The sequence below is a fragment of the Anastrepha obliqua genome, chromosome 3 (assembly GCF_027943255.1).
Source record: "Anastrepha obliqua isolate idAnaObli1 chromosome 3, idAnaObli1_1.0, whole genome shotgun sequence".
NCBI classification, from domain to species: domain Eukaryota; kingdom Metazoa; phylum Arthropoda; class Insecta; order Diptera; family Tephritidae; genus Anastrepha; species Anastrepha obliqua.
In genome coordinates this window covers 47,349,581-47,369,647 of record NC_072894.1, presented here as the reverse complement: position 1 = coordinate 47,369,647, position 20,067 = coordinate 47,349,581, and the positions used below count along the sequence as shown (strand labels likewise).

At 35.3% G+C, this 20,067-nt stretch overlaps 1 protein-coding gene across 2 annotated transcripts in view; it reads left to right on the top strand.

Moving 5' to 3' along the window:
- Positions 1–1,548, top strand: part of LOC129242339 (connectin-like) — a 194,964-nt gene extending 193,416 nt beyond the window's left edge. For both annotated transcript variants that reach the window (XM_054878928.1, XM_054878927.1), the window contains exon 4: positions 1,496–1,548. In XM_054878928.1, the coding sequence (XP_054734903.1) occupies positions 1,496–1,509 (14 nt within the window). In that variant the 3' untranslated portion in view covers positions 1,510–1,548. The remainder of the gene's footprint in view (positions 1–1,495) is intronic.
- Positions 1,549–20,067: the final 18,519 nt, after the last annotated feature.

Below are 20,067 nucleotides of genomic sequence, written 5' to 3'. Positions count from 1 at the left end.
CAATTAGCCGATAGGCGATTATGACAGTTTTTTCATTCTTTTTAGTGAAACATTTACCATTTGCTGCCTTTCAAAGCGTCCAACTTGGCAATGGCAAAAACAGCTGGTGTTGAGCGCATCACAGATCGGGTGGTTGTTGGTAAAGTCAAAATGTGTCCCTATTGTGTACACCCAGCTAACATGAATAACAAGTCGACAAATTAGCTTGAAATGTGGTTGTAACACGCTCGGGAAGTGTGAATGCTTTAGTAGTCCAGTGGGCATTGTTCCGTTTTCTTATTTCATTTTCCAAACTAGTTAAACTCTTTATCTTTTATTTGTAATATTTTATTTTAGATTGTGCTTGTGACATGAGGACGTTATCGGCGAATACCGCTAAGCACAACTTTTTTTCTACATACACATATTTTTTTATTTTCTATGTCATCCTATATACTGGTACTTGTGCTGAATTGTTATGCCCGAAACGGAACTGTATCACGGTACTACTTTTATCGAATTGTAAAATAGGTTTTTTTAAATGTTTTAAAATCTGAAATTAAAGAGATTGGTTGATATGAGGGCCCAATGTGTAGATTTTTATCTGGCTTAGGTAATATTGTCACCCAGCAGCCATAAATTTTGAAGAAATTTGATACGAATCGATTACTTGAAATTAATTAAAACGATACCGTAGCTTTGGTAGAAATCGCCTTGACCGTTGTTTTAATACTTCAGCCGTGATTAGATTAATGTCTGGACATTTTTTTGCAATTAAGTATTTTTGTTTACCAAATAACGGTAAACCTCCGAGTGCATTTCTGCCATGATAAAGCTTGTTATTAAAAAACCATCTGCCGTTCCGAGATGCGTATAGCGTAAAACTGTGAGTCCGCCATTTGTGTAAAAACACGAAGACGCACAACACAAATATGAGCAGGAGTTTTGCCCAATAGGCAACACAGGCACAAGAGCCAATTATATACATACATACATACATACATATATATATATATATTTTTTTTTTTTTGTTAAGTGTTCTATACTTCATATTTTGCGGAAATGATAAAAAGAGACATTTTATTTATTTTGCTGTATGTAAATTTTCAACATAAAATACAAACCTGTGTTCAACTTTAATTGTAATACAAACAAAAAACAAAAAACATGTTAAGAATTCACGCCACAGCTTAAATGATACAAAACGAACAACTATTAATTTCTACTTCTTAACATTTTAAGGTATTTAATACTCACATGGGTCTCCTTTATTATCAATTACAGATTCAAGACATGGCATGATGGCATGGAGTCAACCAATTTTTTTTTTGTGTATTCCTGACTAATTTGGTTCCACTCTTCACATATCGTCTTTTTAAGATCAGATTTGTTATAGATGCTATATTTTCACATGCGCTCTTGACTCTGAAATGATCCATTGGATATTTGCCATGATGATTAGACAGATCGTCACCTAAGCCTCCCCCACTAATCCAAAATCTATATTTAACCATAGGTCTGAATTCATAATCTCAGCACGCGACGAATGGGAACTGGGAGGACCTTGTGCCGATCCCAGTAGGCGCGAATAGTTCACAGAAAGTTCGAAAACAAATACTAGAGTTGGAGTCGAACCAATGGGCAAATGGCCTATTGTCTTTTAGGTTGAAATTCAAGCAATTTTAAGCTGTGCGAGAATAAATCTTGTGAAAGGGTGCACACGTAACTATATACTCTATATACAGTTAAGGAGTCCCGGTGGTCTAGGGCGTATTTCTTAAAATTTTTGTTTTCACAATAAAAAAATGAAAAACGATATTTAAATTTTTTTGGCTTTTTATTTAAATTTTGTAGGCTTTATTTCCATACTTTATTTACATACAAAATTGAAAAAAGTTTTTTTTTAATTTTAAAAATTGCTCTGAATTTGATCCTCCCGAAAAATTGAACCTGGACGGTGTTGTCCATTTTGGTTCTTCTATTTATCTGAAACACAAAAACCCAAAAAAATATTAACCAGTATGACTCCAGCTATTTCCCGTACTAAAATAGAAAATTTTTTTTTTTTGAAAAAAGGCGCGGTTTTGAATTTAACACTCTAAAAATTGCAATAATAATATGATTCTCGTACGGGCGATAGTCATTAATGTTGTGCACAACATATTAAAATTTCAGACGATTCGGTTGAATAATTTTATTTTTTTTTTTGACAACACCAGACCGAAGAAAGTAGTTTCGAGATATGTAAATGAGTTTAAAGTTTGAGGTACAGGAGCGCGGACCGCTCTCTACCTAGTTAATGGGCGTTAGATCCTATAATATAGGGTATTTCCGCATAAAAATTTCACAGTATATTCTTCAGATGCTATACTTTCGAAATATCGAAAAAAACCAAAACTCGATTTTTTGAAATTTCTCTCCTTAAGCTGCATTAAAATGGCTCGCTTCACTAGAAACAAGTGTACAGTTGCCTTAGCAACCAAACCCAACTTAGTTCAACTAATAAAATTGTACTTTGTTGGGTTTTGGGTCACTCTGTAATAAAAGGTAATGAAACTTCTGATGAGCTCGTCGATAGTATCATAGATATTCACTATCCAAAACCGTACTGTGATATCATTTCGGCAGAAGCTAAATTCAGGGTTGGGAGTTGGGAGAATACTCAAAGAATGATCCATTAAGAAGTCACACAAGAACTCCGTCAAGACCAAAAGTTCTTTTACCTACAGGGCATTACCTATAGGGTACTGCCCAACATGATTTCAGAAGAAATTACAGGTCACTATTATTTAAATTACCACCTGTCAAAAATTCAACTGGGAATGAGACAAACTGTATACTCTATTTGAAGGATGATGAAACCACAGAGAATATCTTGTGCAACTGTATTGCCTCGGCAAAGACAAGGCTGGACATTCCTCATCGAGAACAAATGGATCTGAATGAAATTAACAATACTCCTGTTGCAGATATTTTGAAATTTGTATAGTAGTAGGAAAAATAATAGTACTATTCAATGCGACTAGTATTAACTTCTTCTAATATGTCATTTAGGTCGAAGTGTCGGGCAATGGGCACACTACGGCAGATGGTTTGTTTTCTTATGCGGAGTTTTTTCATTGCAGAAATACACTGAGTGTGCGCAATTGCTTGCGGTCGGTCTTCCGTTTTTAGAAAAAACGTTTTCAATAATTTGGTGTTTTATTTCCGAATTTTCAAACCAGGACACTACCGAATGGTAGTCGTGCACCATTCGGCTATGGCGGCCGCCAGGATACGTATACCTATATAAAATTATATTTGAGAACATTTTCACTGGTATTATTTTTAAGTTCTATACAACGGACTACGACCCTCTATATTTGCAGCATCTAAACTTTGCAGGAAACATTGGATATATGTGGAAATGTCACACAGACATGCCAAGGCTAACTTTGATATTTCTGCAACCAGTTACTTTGCTTGCTACTCAGTCGATTAGTGGTTGATAAGTGCGGTCTGAACTGTGCTTGATATGTATCTAAGTGCACTTACTTGCTAAATTGCAAATTGACTTTTGTACAGTAATACGAGAGTGTATATTATAGTATGTTCACTTACACATACATAAATATACACAAACTGGTATGTAACATAATAAACAGGCATGCAGTTCAATTGAAGTTTACAGTTGATCTCAGAAAGTGTCAATTACGAAGTTAAATTTAGATAGGGAATTGAGTTTGGCCATAATTAACACTATAAAACTATTACAATTTAATTAGTTAGGTTAAAAATATATGGAGGTTATAGCTGCCTCAGCTGAATGGATTGCCACGTGACTACCCTACGGAAGTGCACAGGTTCAAATCTCCATACATGAAACACTAAGTGATAGAAAGGAGTTTTCTAATAGCGGTCGCCCCTCAGTAGGCAATGGCAAGCCTCTGAGAGTATTTCAGGTTTTTATGGTTTAATGTAAAGGTTTATGGTAAAGTTTTTATGAAAAACCATTTGCCGTTGGGAGTCGGCTTAAAAGTGTAGGTCGCTTCATTTGGGGAACAGCATCAAGACGCACTCCACAAATAAGAGGAGCTCAGCCAAATACTCAGTAAAAAGCCAATTATATACGTATATTCAAAGTATCAAAAGTATTTACACAAAGCTGAAAGTGTCACACTATTTAGTAGAAGCTCTTTGTTTGTTGTTATTAAAGAACTGTATTGAAAAATGGTGTTGAAATCTTTAGAGTATGCAAAAGTACTTAAAAACTAGTGCAATTTCAAAGAAAACGACGGTCGTTGAACGCATTGACAGAGCATTAAAACGTAATTTGTTTGTGTAGTTAAATACTATTGGGTTGTGGGTTCATATCCCTTTCATATTTTCTTTTATTTTACAACGATTTGTTTACTGTTTGGCAAAGGGTAAGTATTCATTCGATAGAACTCTTTCTGCCCCAAAAAAATGTGTTAATTGTATTTTTGAGTTATTTAATTTTTTATTAGTTTTGAGGCCTAGAAATGGAATACCCAGGAGGCAAAAATCAACATTTTCGGTGCCTGCTCTTCTTTGCTTTTCATCGAGGTCAGAAATTTGCCGAAGCAGCCCGGGACATTTGCGGCGTTCATGGAAAAGCTTTCCAGGGCGAGTCTACAGCGCGAGTTTTACGTCGATGACAAGTCCCGCTGCGGGTCTTCTGAATTCGATGAAGAATTTGAAGGAGAACGGTCGCCAAACCATCATTGGTCGTCGATTGGCGGAAAAAATTAACTATGATCATAAAACAATTCTGAATCACCTTCATTCAATGGGATTTACCGAAAAATTGGGAGCCTTGGTGCCTCAGGGGCTCAATGAAACAAACAAAGAGTTGAAGGTAACTCTCAACATCTCGACCGTCTTCGAACAACACGTGGAGATGAGAAATGGTGCCACGGGAGATGAAAAATGGTGCCTATATATCCATATGAAGCAAAGAAAGGAGTGGGTGGCTCCAGGAGATACGTCAAAGACGAAAGTCAAGCCGGATCTTGATCCAAAGAAGATCAGGATATGTATTTGGTGGGACTGCGGGAGCCTGGTGCACTGAGAAATGCTCGAAAAGAATGTCGCGGTGAACAAGGAGCTCTACATTGCCTATCTATATCGCATGAATGAGGCTATTCGTCTGAAAAGACTAGATCGGCATGGTCAAACCATACTCCTTCACGACAACGCCTGGCCCCATGTTTCACAAGAATTTGCCTAATTTGGGCCGAAATAACATTCGTAAATTTGGTAACGACTTCCGCTCGACTCTCAGTGCTATGCTACATTGCTTTATAAATTTAATCATTGAATTTTCAGAAAAAATAATATTTCGCACTAATGAATCCGACAGGAACCACTCTTTATCATAATACTTAGGACGGCCAGAGTCATAAAATCAAGCGCGTGCTTTACTATCAAATATGCCGCTGTTTTCTTCGAACTTACACTATTTATCTTTACATAGTCTAAATATTTCAAAAACGATAATATTTTCCAATACAGTAGCTTAACAACCACAATTTAAGCTTTGTGTAAATTTGGAACAGAGTGCCGAAAATCTTTGCTTATCAAGAACATTTTGGTTCCAAAAAGGTAATGACCCTAAATATAGTGCCGAGATCGTTAAGATTTGGCTCTTGTGTTTTTTTTTTTTTTGTCCTTGTTTGTGTTGGTTGCGTAAATATATTTTGCTTTCTGGCAGGGTAGGTGATTAGACTGCCGCTAATAGGCCAAAAAAGCTCAAAACACCTACATAGTCGCTCGATCTCAATCCTCTTGAGTGTGTGGGGAATCTGTTAGAAAAACGAAGTCGAAGTCGGCGAAGTGTTATGCGGAGGAGTAGGAATGGGCGAAAATTACAACTGAGGAAACAGAGAAATTACATAGTAAACTCAATGTCAAATAGATTGAGTGAAGTCCGGTTTTGTTTATTATTTATAAAGCTTCTCCATATGTTTAATAACAGTACACAGACTTTCTTTTCTTTTAGTTTTGTAACTTAAGAATGTAATGGAAGAATAAATAAATAAAAAATATATATAAATAATTAATCAATTTAAAATTATTTGTAAAGTGTACACAGACTTTATGGCACACGCGTATAAAAAGTGAAAAAAGTTAAATTCAGACCGAACCGACCTTCTTATATCAGCGCTCATTTTAGTAAAATTTTGTTTGGGCTGGCTGTTAGAAGCATCCAAGGTCATAGAGAATGAGAGCTATTGTTTATTACATCAGGCGGACGAATGAAAATTAATCTTAACATAAAAAAGTAGAAGTTCTTTTTAAATTAATCTCAGTAATAATTATGTCAGATCTAATATATACCAGAGCAATATTGTACCAAATACGCACGAGTTTCATAAAGTCATTATCGAGATATACGCATTTACCAAAAAGTGCAAGTCGTTACGCCTATTTTTCCACTTTTCCCCGAATTTCATTGAGGTATCAGCGCACGGACAGATGGACACATACGAGTATATATTTATATGTCTATAGGCATATCGCACTAAAATTAAATGCAACACGAAAGGTGACTGAGCTGATGGTGTAACAGAAGCAACACTGGAATTTGGAAATTTAACATCAAGTCACAATATAGCCAAGATTTTGACTGTAGCAGCAAAATAAAATGACAGCGACATCTCAATTGGATGCCAATTCGAACGAAACGGAATAGTGACATCAAGAGCCAATAGAGCAAGAAAAAAAGAAGACAATATGATACAGAGGAGAAAAAATGACTACGAATTTCTATTCAAAACAGGATATGGCAAGCCCTACGAAGATTGTGTGGATGACGGATTGCTGAATGAATGGACGACCGGGTTCTGGTAACGGAAAAGACAATTGTCCTCTTGTATGGACATTGACTGTACATACATTTGTACTCATGTACCTATGCCCATATACTAAATTGGAAGGTAGACGGTAAGGCTAAGCCAAACATTTTACGAGCGATTGAGGAAGCGAGCAATACATGCAACTGTGTAACTAGATTCGATGAGGAAAGGAGCCATTGTACTAACTTGTTCAGAAGTGTGCAAATTGGCCACTCGTTCTCCGCCGGGGCGTGAAGGCTAATAATTGATCACGTAACTGAAACGCTTGACAGCACTGGAACGCACTAAAGAAAAATAAAACAGGAGCAAAGTCACCGGTCAGTAGACGTTGACGAACAAGAAGTTGCAGAAGAACATAATGGGGCACTATGTGTGGAATTGTAAAGCCTACAGGTTGAACGCATTGAACTCTAAGTGATGTATTTGTACATGGATTTAGCTAAATATAGGTATCACAAAGCAATGTACTTGTAGATAGATGCCCTTAATATATAAAGGGTGATTTTTTAGCTATTATCTTTTTAAACAGTTGGTTTAAACAGCTGACGCACGTTTCATATTTTGTTTCACTGCCAAATTTCTTTAGTTTGGTCTATAATTTACCATGAATCGTCTTACAAACGAACAACGCTTGCAAATCGTTGAATTTTATTATAAAAGTGCGTGTTCTCTTAAGAAAGTTTATCGCGCGCTTCTTCCATTTTATGGTCAGTTTAGTTTAATCGACCCACTGAAGCGGCTATTCGAGCTATTGTGACTAAATTTAGAACCAAATTTACATTATTGGTCATCAAACCACCAACATGCTTACGTAGAGTGCGAACTGAAGAAAATATCGCAGCTGTATCGGCCAGTGTTAATGATGACCATCAATTATCGATTCGTCACCGTTCGCAGCAATTGGGCCTCCGTTACTCAGAAACGTGGAACATTTTGCGAAAGGATTTAGGTGTGAAACCTTCCAGAATACAGCTGGTGCAAGAATTGAAGCCGAACGACTTACCGCTACGCAGAATTTTTGGTGAATGGGCCCTTGGAAAGTTGGCTGAAGATCCACTTTTTTATCGAAAAATTGTGTTCAGCGACGATGCTCATTTTTGAATCAATGGGTACGTAAATAAACAGAATTGACGATTTTGGAGTGAAGATCAGCCAGAAGAATTGCAAGAGCTACCAATGTATCCAGAAAAGGTCACAGTTTGGTGCGGTTTATGGGCTGGAGGTATCATTGGACCGTACTTCTTCAAAGATGCTGCGAATCGTAACGTAACTGTAAATGGTGAGCGCTACCGTGAAATGATATCCAACTTTTTTTTGCCCAATATGCAAAAGCTTGACTTGCATGACATGTGGTTTCAGCAAGACGGTGCCATATGCCACACAGCACGTGTAACAATGGACTTGTTGTTACGTGTGTTTTTTTGAAAAACTTTCCTATAGCTCTTAAAAAATAACCCTTTAGCTTGAGTGATTGCAATTTACATAATATAACTGTGATGTAGTACATAATCTGATAAATAAATACCAATAAACCTAACCTAAATATGATATCCAGAGAAGAGTGCTGCTTATTGCCAACTAACCAATATTTCAATAGGTAATTCATACGATCTGAAAGGACAAATTCGTTTTCTTCGTTCAAGTGTGCCTACTCCTTGGGTCTCCAATCTAACCTTACCTAACCTACTTCCTACAAGAAGAAGCAACTTTGTGGGGCATTTCGGCTCTAACTTCAAGTAGTCCCGGAATTAACCCATAAATTTATTCAGAATATATCTGTATATACTTGTATAGAGATATAGGCCGGATTTGCGAAGCGAATATTTTTCCACTACACTCGAAGATATTATACTTCTAAAGGGTTTTTGCGGATTTTATTCTTCACATCACTAACTTGTCCCAACAGCTCGAATTTTTTCACTTATTTCTGTATTGCGGTCCGACAAGGTGCTTCACGATGACCCAAACATGTTCGAGTTTTACGAACCGTCTCTGCCAAATTTTCAACATTTGTATAGTGAAATTTAATAATTTCAGTGTAAACATGTATTGTTCCATTTTTATTAATGACGTAGTTTCTACTTGTCAAATACCAAAAAATGACAGCTTCAAAATGACATCTACCGAAATAGCGGGCTATTCAAAATAACACCTGTTATTGAAAACCCCTTTAGAATTCTGAAGGTTATGAGCGTAAAAACAGTTGTGGAAGTGAGAGGATTCTATTGATCATGACTAACGCTGTCTATCCAACCTTAATGTAAGTTCAACAATAGGGATGACATAAGCAAACAGAATACGCTGCATAAATGAATTGCAAAGCATTAAGGAAAGCTCAAATAGGTGCCGAAAATAAGTTGTGCAATCAGAATACATCGTGAAATGAAGTCGAAAGGCGTTGGATGATTCGCAGTTTCAACAAAATATTACACGTTTTGGATGGCGAAAATTATTTTCCTCTCAGCAAATCTGAGCTGCCTGGAAATGATCGATTTTGTACAAATGACTTGTCCAAATGTGACTTCAATGTTAAATTTAAGTTCAAGAATAAATTTGAACTAGTAATGATGTTGTACAACGCAATGCCTGTAAAGGAGTTTCAAAGTCTTGATTCAAGCCAAGTGCCCTCTCAGGGTGCAAAGGAATATTCTAGAAGTGTACAAAAGAGCGACATCCCACAAACATGACCCAATGTCGTCAAATAGTCTTCGGAAATTAAAACTGGATGGCATACACGAACAACTAGAGAGCTACAAATTTTTAAAAATTCAAAAAATACTTTGTACCTGTGTTCGTAGGCAATAATGCGGGTCATTCGAAGGTACCTCTACGCACGGCTGAGCAAGGACATTTCTCAACTAGGCATTGATTTTTCAAATGATCCAACTCTGGCAAATAATTTTATTATAAACGTTCTGTAAAGAAATAAAACAGTGGAGGTGGTTATAGATTTTATGTATAGATATCTTCTATTTTAAGCTACGCTATACGACCTGGCTGCACTAATTCGCACGGGTACAAATGTAAAGTATTATAAGCCGTAATTTTGTTCATTAGCATTGGATCAAAATGACATGCTCTTTCATGGCTGATATATTATGTTGCAAATAAAAGGCTCGACTCAAAATTGGAAATTGTCAGCCTAAAAAATACATATGCACTTACTATTGACTAAATATTCGTCTTTATTTTACGGGTGCGAAGCGTGGAATGCGACGAGAGCTGGCACAAGCTCACTACAAGTCTTTGTAAACAGAAGCCTCCAAAAAATCCTAAAATATTCTGACTGAACACTATAGTGAATGCCGACCTATGGGCCAGAGCAGAAGCCAATGCTGTTAGAGATCTGAAAAAGAAAACTAGGCGGAGTCGGTTATATTCTGAGCAGAGCAAATGGCGGCATAACAAAGTCCGCCATGGATTGAAACCCCCAAAGAAGCCGCAGATAGGGAGACAACCCGTGCTGGAGTCGGAAACCCATGCTATGCACCTTAGCTGGAATGAAGTAAAGATATTGGCGCAAAACAGAACTAAACGGAAGAAATTCGTTGTGGCCTTATGTTCTACACTGGAACTCCAGAAATTGATGGTTGGTTGATTGGTTGGTTAAAGTGGTGATTCTTCCAGAATACAACTAGCGCTTCCGCACCATTTTGTTGTCACATCCTCGTTACTAACTTTTGTAATGGTTATTTACAGCATGACTATATCCAGTCTGTGCGGTTTAAGAACTTTATTAGGTTGTTAACGTCTAAGCCAGACAGTTGTCGAGACTCTCCAGCAGCGATTGGCCTAGGGTTAACATTCTGTCCTTCCATGGGGCAGGGAATTCACAGAGGAAATGGAAGATTGTTTCCTTTTTATCCGGTTGCTTACAGCTGGGACAGTATGTATTGTGAGGGATACGCCTTTTGGCTACTTGTTCTCCAATAGACCATAAGCCAGTTAAGACTGCCGTTAGTCACCAGGGGTCCAGCCGTTTCATGTTTAACAATGTCGACGATTGCTTGAGGTTTTATGTGGGCCATAACGTTCTGTTAATTTTGCATTTCATCTGGTATTTCTATCTGCAATCCGCGATTCGGAGGAATTTTAGGGATATTATATTCTAGACTGCACCTAATGGTGTGAATACCGAGCATTATTCATGGCAGATCCGCCCTCTTGCCAGTTCATCTGCTTTTTCGATACCTTCAATGTTTCGATGTCCCGAGACCCAGATTAAGGTAACTTTATGGTTTTCCCTCCAGGTGGAAAGGCAATTCCTACTGTGTTCCACCACTTTAGAGGTTGTAGTAGCCGAACCCAGTGGCTGGATTGCACTTTGGCTATCCGAAAAAATAGCGGTATTGCACTTAAAAGAGAAATCTGCGATTAGTATCCTACAAGTCTCCACAGTACTTCCACCTAGAAGACACTTCTGGTATTAGGGAGACGCACAGATTTCTCAATTTTAAGTCTGTGAGAATATATACCAGCTCCAATACCACAATCTATTTTACGGCCATCTGTATAGACTATTGTGTCGAAAATCCCTTATTCCATTCTTACTTAGATTCCTATAGAATGTTACCGTCGGACGATGTAATCAGTCCTCACCGAGGTTAACTGAGTTTGATGATTGTGAACTAAAAAATATTCGTACCCTTTTAATTTTTTATTGCTAGGCTTTTAACAACTATAATTGTAAGAAATATTGTTTATACCTGAAAATTATTGCTTTAACGGTCCGCAAGTACTACTAGCTTACTTACCACCTGATCAAAACTATTTTTGAAAATTGGAAAACAAAATATTTATACTTTATTAAATTAATATTATTTAAAATATTTATACATACATATATTTAGGGTAATAGAGTAAAGAGACCATTTAAATTTTACATTATTTTAGGATGTGTTACCCTCCGAAGTACTTCCCTAACTTTAGTTTTCATTAGGAAATAGCGCAATAAAAACTTGTGGGACGTATTCCCCGCGAAACCCTTCTATTAGAGTATTTTTAAGTTGCAATGCAAATGATGTGGAGTTTCATATTTTACTTACATACTTACTTACCTACCTGATCGCCTCGCATAGGGTCTGTCTAGTCGTTGCAAACTCTGTTCAGCATTTGCGCATTCTTGAGGTACACAAAACTCCAAAAAATGACAGAGACAGATAGAGAACAATGCTTGAGACATACTATTTGCAAATATAGTGTGACAATATAAGAATTATAAAAATACTAAAATTATTTTTCCCGCCATATGGGCGGTATTTGGTCTAGTAAGTAACATAGTCATGTCGCTTATATGGCGGTATTGGTTCGTTAAGGGCTAAAATTTCTTAAGCGTTGTTGAATTTTGTACTTTTTTCATATACTCGTTGGCATGTACATGTGTACGTGCACATACAGCGCTTTGAAGCAAGCCCACCAATTGGTAATTCTTAGCTGTAAATCTATTAATAGACTTTCTCATTTTTCTCACATAAATGACTAGTTTCATAAGATATTTACATTCATTTTTGTAGCACGCATATAACTTACACCGCACCGCTTTCTTCTTTATTACAGAAAATAATTTCGTTTGTGATTGCCGCCTCCGATGGATATTTGAATTGAAAAATCGCACACGGTTCATGCAGCTTCGTGACATGCTCGAGGATTTTGTTTGCACATTGCATGATCCAAAAATTTCCAACTTTATTGAGCCCATACCAAACCACATTTTAGATCTATTGAACATCGGTTCTAGCTACAATGGTGAAAACTTAGGTGGCAGCAACATCGGGCGCAAGCGATTCTCCAAGTCCCGTCAAAGTGGCACCCAGCGAAAAGTGAGCGGTAGTGGCAGCAATGGGCATCGTTTCGAACAAATGCAACTAACAGCCGATAATGTGGAGGTTGGTGAAGGCAATGCGGCTGCTATTGCCAGCATACCCGAAAATAGCGCACACATTTTGACGCTAAGCAAACGGTCGATTGCCGCCAAAGAAGAAGTAGTTGCAGCTGCCAGTAGCCAGTCGGAAATGTATAACGATGCAATCTTAGCCGCATCCGACATACCAATCGTCGCTACCGCCAATATAATTGGTGAAAAGAAAAAGAAATCTATATCATCGGCCAATCTACGAGATGATTACTATGACGAAACCACCGGCGTTGGTGGTAATCCTGCTCCGCATGAACTACTGCTTGCGCAGCAAGTAGAACTAGGCGACGGTTTGGATGCATTTAAACAAAACGCCTTGTACAATCAGCAAACCAATGATGTCATCGCCATGACCAGCTCAAACGCCGAACATACAGCCAGTAGTAAGCCACAGCCTTTGGGCATTAAGGTACGTCTCTTCACACTCAAACCGGAGTATCTGCCGTGTCACGATGAGCTAAGCGATCCCACAGAATTACCACTGTCGCGCGATCTTATGGATGTACGTAGCAATCAGGCGCAGAGCAATATGTCATCCGGCGGATATGGCCTGACAATGGCTACACGGACATTTGGAGGTGTGGTGGCGTTAATTTTACGCTTCAGCAGCAGACGGCGAATCGGTTAAGGGGATGTAAAGGCGCAGGGTACAGTAAGTATCAGATATTTTTAAACATGGGTACATTTGGGGATATTGCCAAGATATTCGAAAGGCGGCTAACCGTGCAGATCGTGGTAAGCAGCTGTGTATATTTAACTACAATAATTAATACTTAAAATAATTTTAGTGTTTAAAATTATTTATTTTAATTTTTTTTTTTTGAACATTTGAGATTAAGGCAAAGTAAAAATAGCAAAACAAAAAAGTTAATGATAATTCAAGCAACGATTCTTAGACGTTTTTATATTTACAAATGCTTTAAATAAACATAACTATTAGCAATTTTTTTTTTCAAAGATGTTTGCCATTTTAATTAATTTGAAGTGTCAAAACATTCAGCAACACTGTAAATAGTACATAAACACTTTGAATCTAATTAAAAAATATTATAATTAAATGCCTGGTGCTTATGTAGGCAAGCTTAAGGAATCTGAATAATTTTAGAACAGGCCAATATAATTCGTAGGTAGCTTACAATTGTATATAACAATTCAGAATTTAATGGAGAGAAGCAAAAATTAATTTTTAATAATCCGTAAAGTTCATGGAAACAAAAAATATATTTAACATATTAAAATGCTTTGTGAAATAATAAATAATTTTATAAAAAAAAAATATTTTGAAGACGAGCTTCAATTAATTGTATGCTTATTTTTTATTGAAACTTTTACTGAAAAATATAAACAAAATTATTACTATAATACATTAAGAGTTTAAGCCGAAAGGACTGCAAACGGTAAAGCACTCAGCTTTAATAAGCTCAAATAAAAAATTTACCTGCCTGTTTGGCAGTAAACATTTGAGAGGTAGTATAGCAGCGTATAATAAAGTGTAATAAAGAAATTAGAAATAAGGTAAAATTTATGGAAGATGTATTTGTACAAGAAGTAATTAAGTGTAACAATAAATTACATACTTACTAAACTTACTTCTGTGGAAGTGTGTGAGTATTTTCTGGCAACCCGAAAACTTGGAAAGAACTTCACTACATATATTCTCAAACCTTTTTGGCAGAACTTTTTATGTAATTTTAGGAATATGCATAAGCACTCAAATTACAGTCATAATAAAAACAAGTAAACCTGTATAAATGTAAAACCAACCAAGCGATACCTACTAATTTCAAATAATTCCATACAAATCTACGTTCATTTATATTTGCTAGTGGGTAAATTTATTTTTTAAATCAAGTATTAATTTAATTTTTTTAGTGGGAATGCGCCCTTAACAGCTCTATTCTGTATTGCGAAGAAATTATCACAAAAATGATTCGTATTCTGGCGCAATCGCCTGCGATCAAAATTCTGTTGCTTCTCACTCTCTTGCGTTTTGTATTGCGGATCTTTTTTGTCAAAACTGTAAACCGTTTTCGAGCAGATTGATGACAAAAGTGTTTTCATCAGCATTTCACGCTCAATAATAGTACGCTTGTACTCAGTTATTGATTTTCATGTATTTTGCATTCAAAAGGAAAATTTGGTTTTGGAAAGGTGGAATAATCTTATTTAAAAAGCCTACAAATCTTCAATAAAAAATGTTTCCTATGTAGATTCCTCAAAAAGTTTGCAATTTACAAAAATGTTGACCTTTGTGCTAATAATTATCTACAGATGGAAATGTTTTCAGACAAAAGTTTCCTCGGTGTTCTATACAGCAGTTTACATTAATTTTCCTACGGAATAGGGTTGAGAAGTCCTCACCTTCTTCTACTCCGTCCCCTACACTAAAATCTTAAATGTTACTCATCTCAACGTAAACCTAATCCTTTCCTTCGTGCTAAAACATTCGAGCTTGTTAGTTTTTTGTTTTTGAATATCCGGCTTCACAATTTCTACCAGCATTTTTAGACATCCTGTAAAATGTCTGAAATTCGTAATCATCCTCCTGTAGCTCCCTCACAGTAATGGATAATCTGTTATTTGAGTTATTTCAAATGTACGGATGCACCCGGTACCTCCTTTTTCTTTTATTTCTCCTCTGAATGGAAAAAATAAAATAATAAAACAAATTCTTCTTCAATGTTCGACACATTGACAATTCGTACTTTGACGTAGCTAGTCGTATTGTGTGCGGACATTTATGCTGCCAACAGTGACCGACGTATCGTAGTCCCTTACTGCAGCTCCTAAAGAGCACAAAATTGAGCAAAACTCATCCCGTAGAGTAGTTACATATTTACACAATACATCGGTTTGTGTGTGTATGTGTTTGGTTGTATCGCCATTGTAGCCATTGATATTTTTGCTTACACACTTTGTTTAATAAACCAAAGCCAAAAACCAGCAAATGCAAGTAGTTCATTTATCTAAGTATAATTAACATTATTCAACATTGTCGTTAAGTTATTTTAACAAAAATTAAAATTTTTCCAAGTTTATTTCGCAAATTATTTCAAAATATATTGCTTGGGAACACTGTGTGGTGAGAGAGCAATCAGCTGACACGGTTCTACGGGAATTTTCAAAAATCCTGCGATAAAATCTACGATACTACGATACGGAGAGGAAGTAATTTTTCATTTACATGAGGCTCTCATTAGTTTGATTGTAACAGCTGACAGGTGACTGCGTTTACGTCGGTGACTGTTTGTAGCATAAGCGTATCGGCATCGTCGCTGCTTTAAAGAATATATCTTGCCGATGACGATACGAGCCGTGTGCGATGGGCTAAGCACTTCATAATTACATTTAATTTTTTTTTTTTTTTTCAATTCTTCCATTCCTCTTCATTTCTGAAACTATTCATTTGTTTTCGACAAAAAAAAATCTCCTTACATAGTGAAAATCAGACTACATATATAGGTGCAATCCTGGGAACGCGAATTTGTTGCTCCAAGCAACACTTAAAAGTTGGCTTTCACAGAGCTTTAGAGCGATAGATCACATTAAGCTAGTGCTGCTCATCTGTTGTACCCATGAACTAAACTACTCGTAGGCTCGTAACTCCTTCCATTTCAATTAATTTCATTACATTAAGAAAACCAAACTCCTTAGTACAAAATGATGTGATCAGCTAACGGATTGACTTTAAACTATTCATATAAAATTCACTTACCAAGCAACTGCAGCAAAATTATTTTAAGTATCATTATATGAAATGAATGCTCAAAAAATGATCTGAAATGCGCCTATAGATGAGTAATGACGCTCAATAGCCCAACTCCTAAAAGTCTTCACTCAAATGTACATTTTTTGAAATTTACGAAGAAAAACACTCCAAAAAAGCAAAAATGCGACTTCGTTTGGATCCTATTTCGCAATGCTGTATATTTGTTAACCGAGGAATGCCCCAAGAAATAAGTAAATAGATATGTAAGGAAGATAAATAAAAATTTTCACTTTTTTCTTTGTGAAAGTCCATGAGCCTTTCATAGGAACCATTTGCCGTTCGGAGGCTGCATAAAACCGGACAACGCAAATTGAAGTAGAAGCTCAGATAAACGCTTCGCAAAGGCATTATGACACAATTATATGGTTATTTTTAGTTTAAATGAAAAATAATTTCAATATTTTAATTTAAATTATTTTTTGATTTCATTTTAATTTCTGTCTCCTACAATTTTGATTTATTTTAATCAGAATTTTTATGCTATGCGCTTGAAAAAAATATGTATGCCAACAGAAAAAACCAATACAAAAAATTTTTTTCATAATTTAATTAAATTTTTTATAAACATTATAAAAACTATACTGCATTCATACACTTCGCAACAAAACGAAAGCTCATCAACATTTTCATCCTTTTTGACTATTTGTCTTGACTATTTGATTTGATTAATTATTTTTTGTTTTTTTTGTAATGTTAACAACATTTTTTCTGAGAGTGTAGCTCGCTGTCTAACAAAAACCGTCTAGACCCAATTTGCAAAACTTAAATAAAAATTTAAAAAATTCCACTCATAGTAAACACTTATAAAACTCAAGCTGATGGCCCAGTTGCTAATGCTTTTTAATTCATTGTGATTGTAATTCATTTATTACTTTTCCAATTTTCAAATAATTAAATAAAAACAAAAAAAATAAAAACTGAAGGGGACGTTTTAGCAACTTTAAACTCATACAAAAGCTTCAGAACCAAAACGTTTTCTAAAAATTTCAATTAAAAGCCATGTAATTGGGGTAAAAAGTTCGTAGAATTTTTCTTACAGTTATATAAAAATCTAAAATTGCATTTGTGTGGTTTTTGTAGGACAAAGTGCTATATTCTTATAAAGGAATAATGGGCATTGAAAAAATGGGCAGTCAAGACTCTTCAAATTATTGATGTGCTATACCTTGTCGCGGGGTGTACATACACACAATCATATGTAGTATGCATACTAATAATTTAAGAGAAAATTCTTTACACAATAAAATAAAAAAAATTATTATAATTAAAAATATTTATGTATATATGTACTTTATTCAGCTCTGATGAGCGAATTTCACCGCCAGATTTGAAGAAAATTAAACATGTACGTAATTGTATGTTCATATGAGTGTGCACACGTATAAGTATACAAATAAAACAATTTGATTGAAATAATTAAGTAAATTATATTAAATCTGTATAAAAACTACTAAAGAATACAAAAGCAAAATTTCACACACATGTCCGTATATGTATATGTATTTAGGTGTATTCAATGCAAGGAACCTCCGATGTACTGGCGTTTCATTTTAATTTACGAAATACAATAAAATGAATAATGAAATATGAAAAATCTACAAATAAAAGTAAGCACAAAGGCATAAATTCACTGTAAGAAGAGGAATATATTAAATACTCTAAACAAAAGCTGAACAAAAGTGTAAAGCCATGATTTTATTCTTATTGATGAACATTGCACCCCTTACAGGCGTCAAATTGGTTGTTGAATGTACGATAAAGAATAAAATTCAGACAAAAAAATGTTTACAAGATTTTCACTAATACAAAGGACCTTTTAAAGAATCTCTTTTGTATTGTATTAAGACCACTCAAGAAGAAGATGAGGAAGTACCTAAAATGTTTTCGAAATAATTTTTGTTGATTGTTTTTTTTTAACATCTAACTTTTCTAAACATTGTTTACTTAACCAAAACCTCTATGCCTTGACTTTAACGAAATCAACTATGGTAGACGCATAAGATATAGGCACACAACCGGCGCGCTTGTAAAGTTTATATACAAACATACATACATAAAATTTTAAGTAAGTACAACCAAGAGATATACATAGTTAGAGACTCGTAGGGTTAGTGGTAGCTCAGTAGGAAATTAGCAGCAGAAAGGGGAATACTCTAATCACGCAACTCTACTAAAACTAGTGGACAACTATAATGCATACGAGTATAGAAAAAAAAACAATAATTTATAAAAGGATAATAATAAAATTATAAACACATTAAATAAATAAAAAACGGTTTTTAGTACGCGTAAGCAAGTGGCTTAGAAGTAGTTTTTAGCCAAGTGTGTTAAGAAACTTTTTTTTTTTTTGCTTAAATTTTTTTAAAAAGCAATTTTTGGAGTTCAACGTATGTTATACAGTTTGTCGTGCTTAATTGCAACAACTGTTTATAGTGAATTCGAAATAATTGACCCAAATTTCCGGATAATTAAAAAATTTCGAGTTTTTATTGAATATCTTAGTTTAATTGCTTTGCAAATATTTCCAAATTTAGCTTAACTGCCTCAATTTTGCTCCTCAAATAATTGACCCTATGTAAAAGAGAAAAAAATAATAATATAGTATAAGTGCGCATGCTGGTTTACAGAATCTTTTTAACATGCTTTCTATAGAAACACTCTGATCAATATACTGATGTGAATTGGCAAAAATTTTATAAACAAAAAATTATATTAAATATCTTCATTTAAAAAATATACCTGTAAAATTTTAAAATTGCATTTAAAATATGCCAATAGGTAAAATTTGTAAATATTTTTTTTTAACTTATTTGTACATTGGCTGTAACTCCGCCGTTATAAAAAATGTACTAAAAATTCTAGCAAGATTTAAATTTTACGCCACTTCAGCGATAATGGGCTGGCAAGCTTCACTTGCTTTTTGATTGGCGTGATAGCCGCTTAAACGATTTACACTGAGCTTAACAAAGCGCGGCAGTCGTTTCGTCCTCTCGCTAAACGTTGCTAGTTGGGCACACCCAATCCCATATCTACCTGGTCTTTCCTAATCAAAGGACGCCTTCCTCTTTTTCTATTAGCACCAGCAGGTATCGCATCGAATACTTTTAGAGCTGAAGCGTTTTGTGTTTAGTAAAAATGGTATAGGTACTCCACTAAAGAATAACTAATTTTCATTGTTTAATGAATATTTATGACTTATTTAGTGAATATTTGTTAACAATGAATATTTAACTGCCACATTTCAAAAATTTCGTACAAGCTATGAGCCGAATATTCATCAACTGCAAAGAGAGTAATTGAAATATTGTGAAAGACTGAACCACTAAGGTAATGCTAACAATACTGGCCGTCCAACATCAAAGCGCTCAATTGTTATTATCGGATCACAGTGTGAGGGTATACATAACTGAAACTGCATTAAATCTGTTCGGCGTGCTAAACTAGAACCTCGATTTTCAAGAAACTCTCTACAGCATATTCAGGATTGTCCAGAATTGAAGTGGAAAAATTATTGTAACTCTGCGTGACGTAACTATCCGAACTAAAAT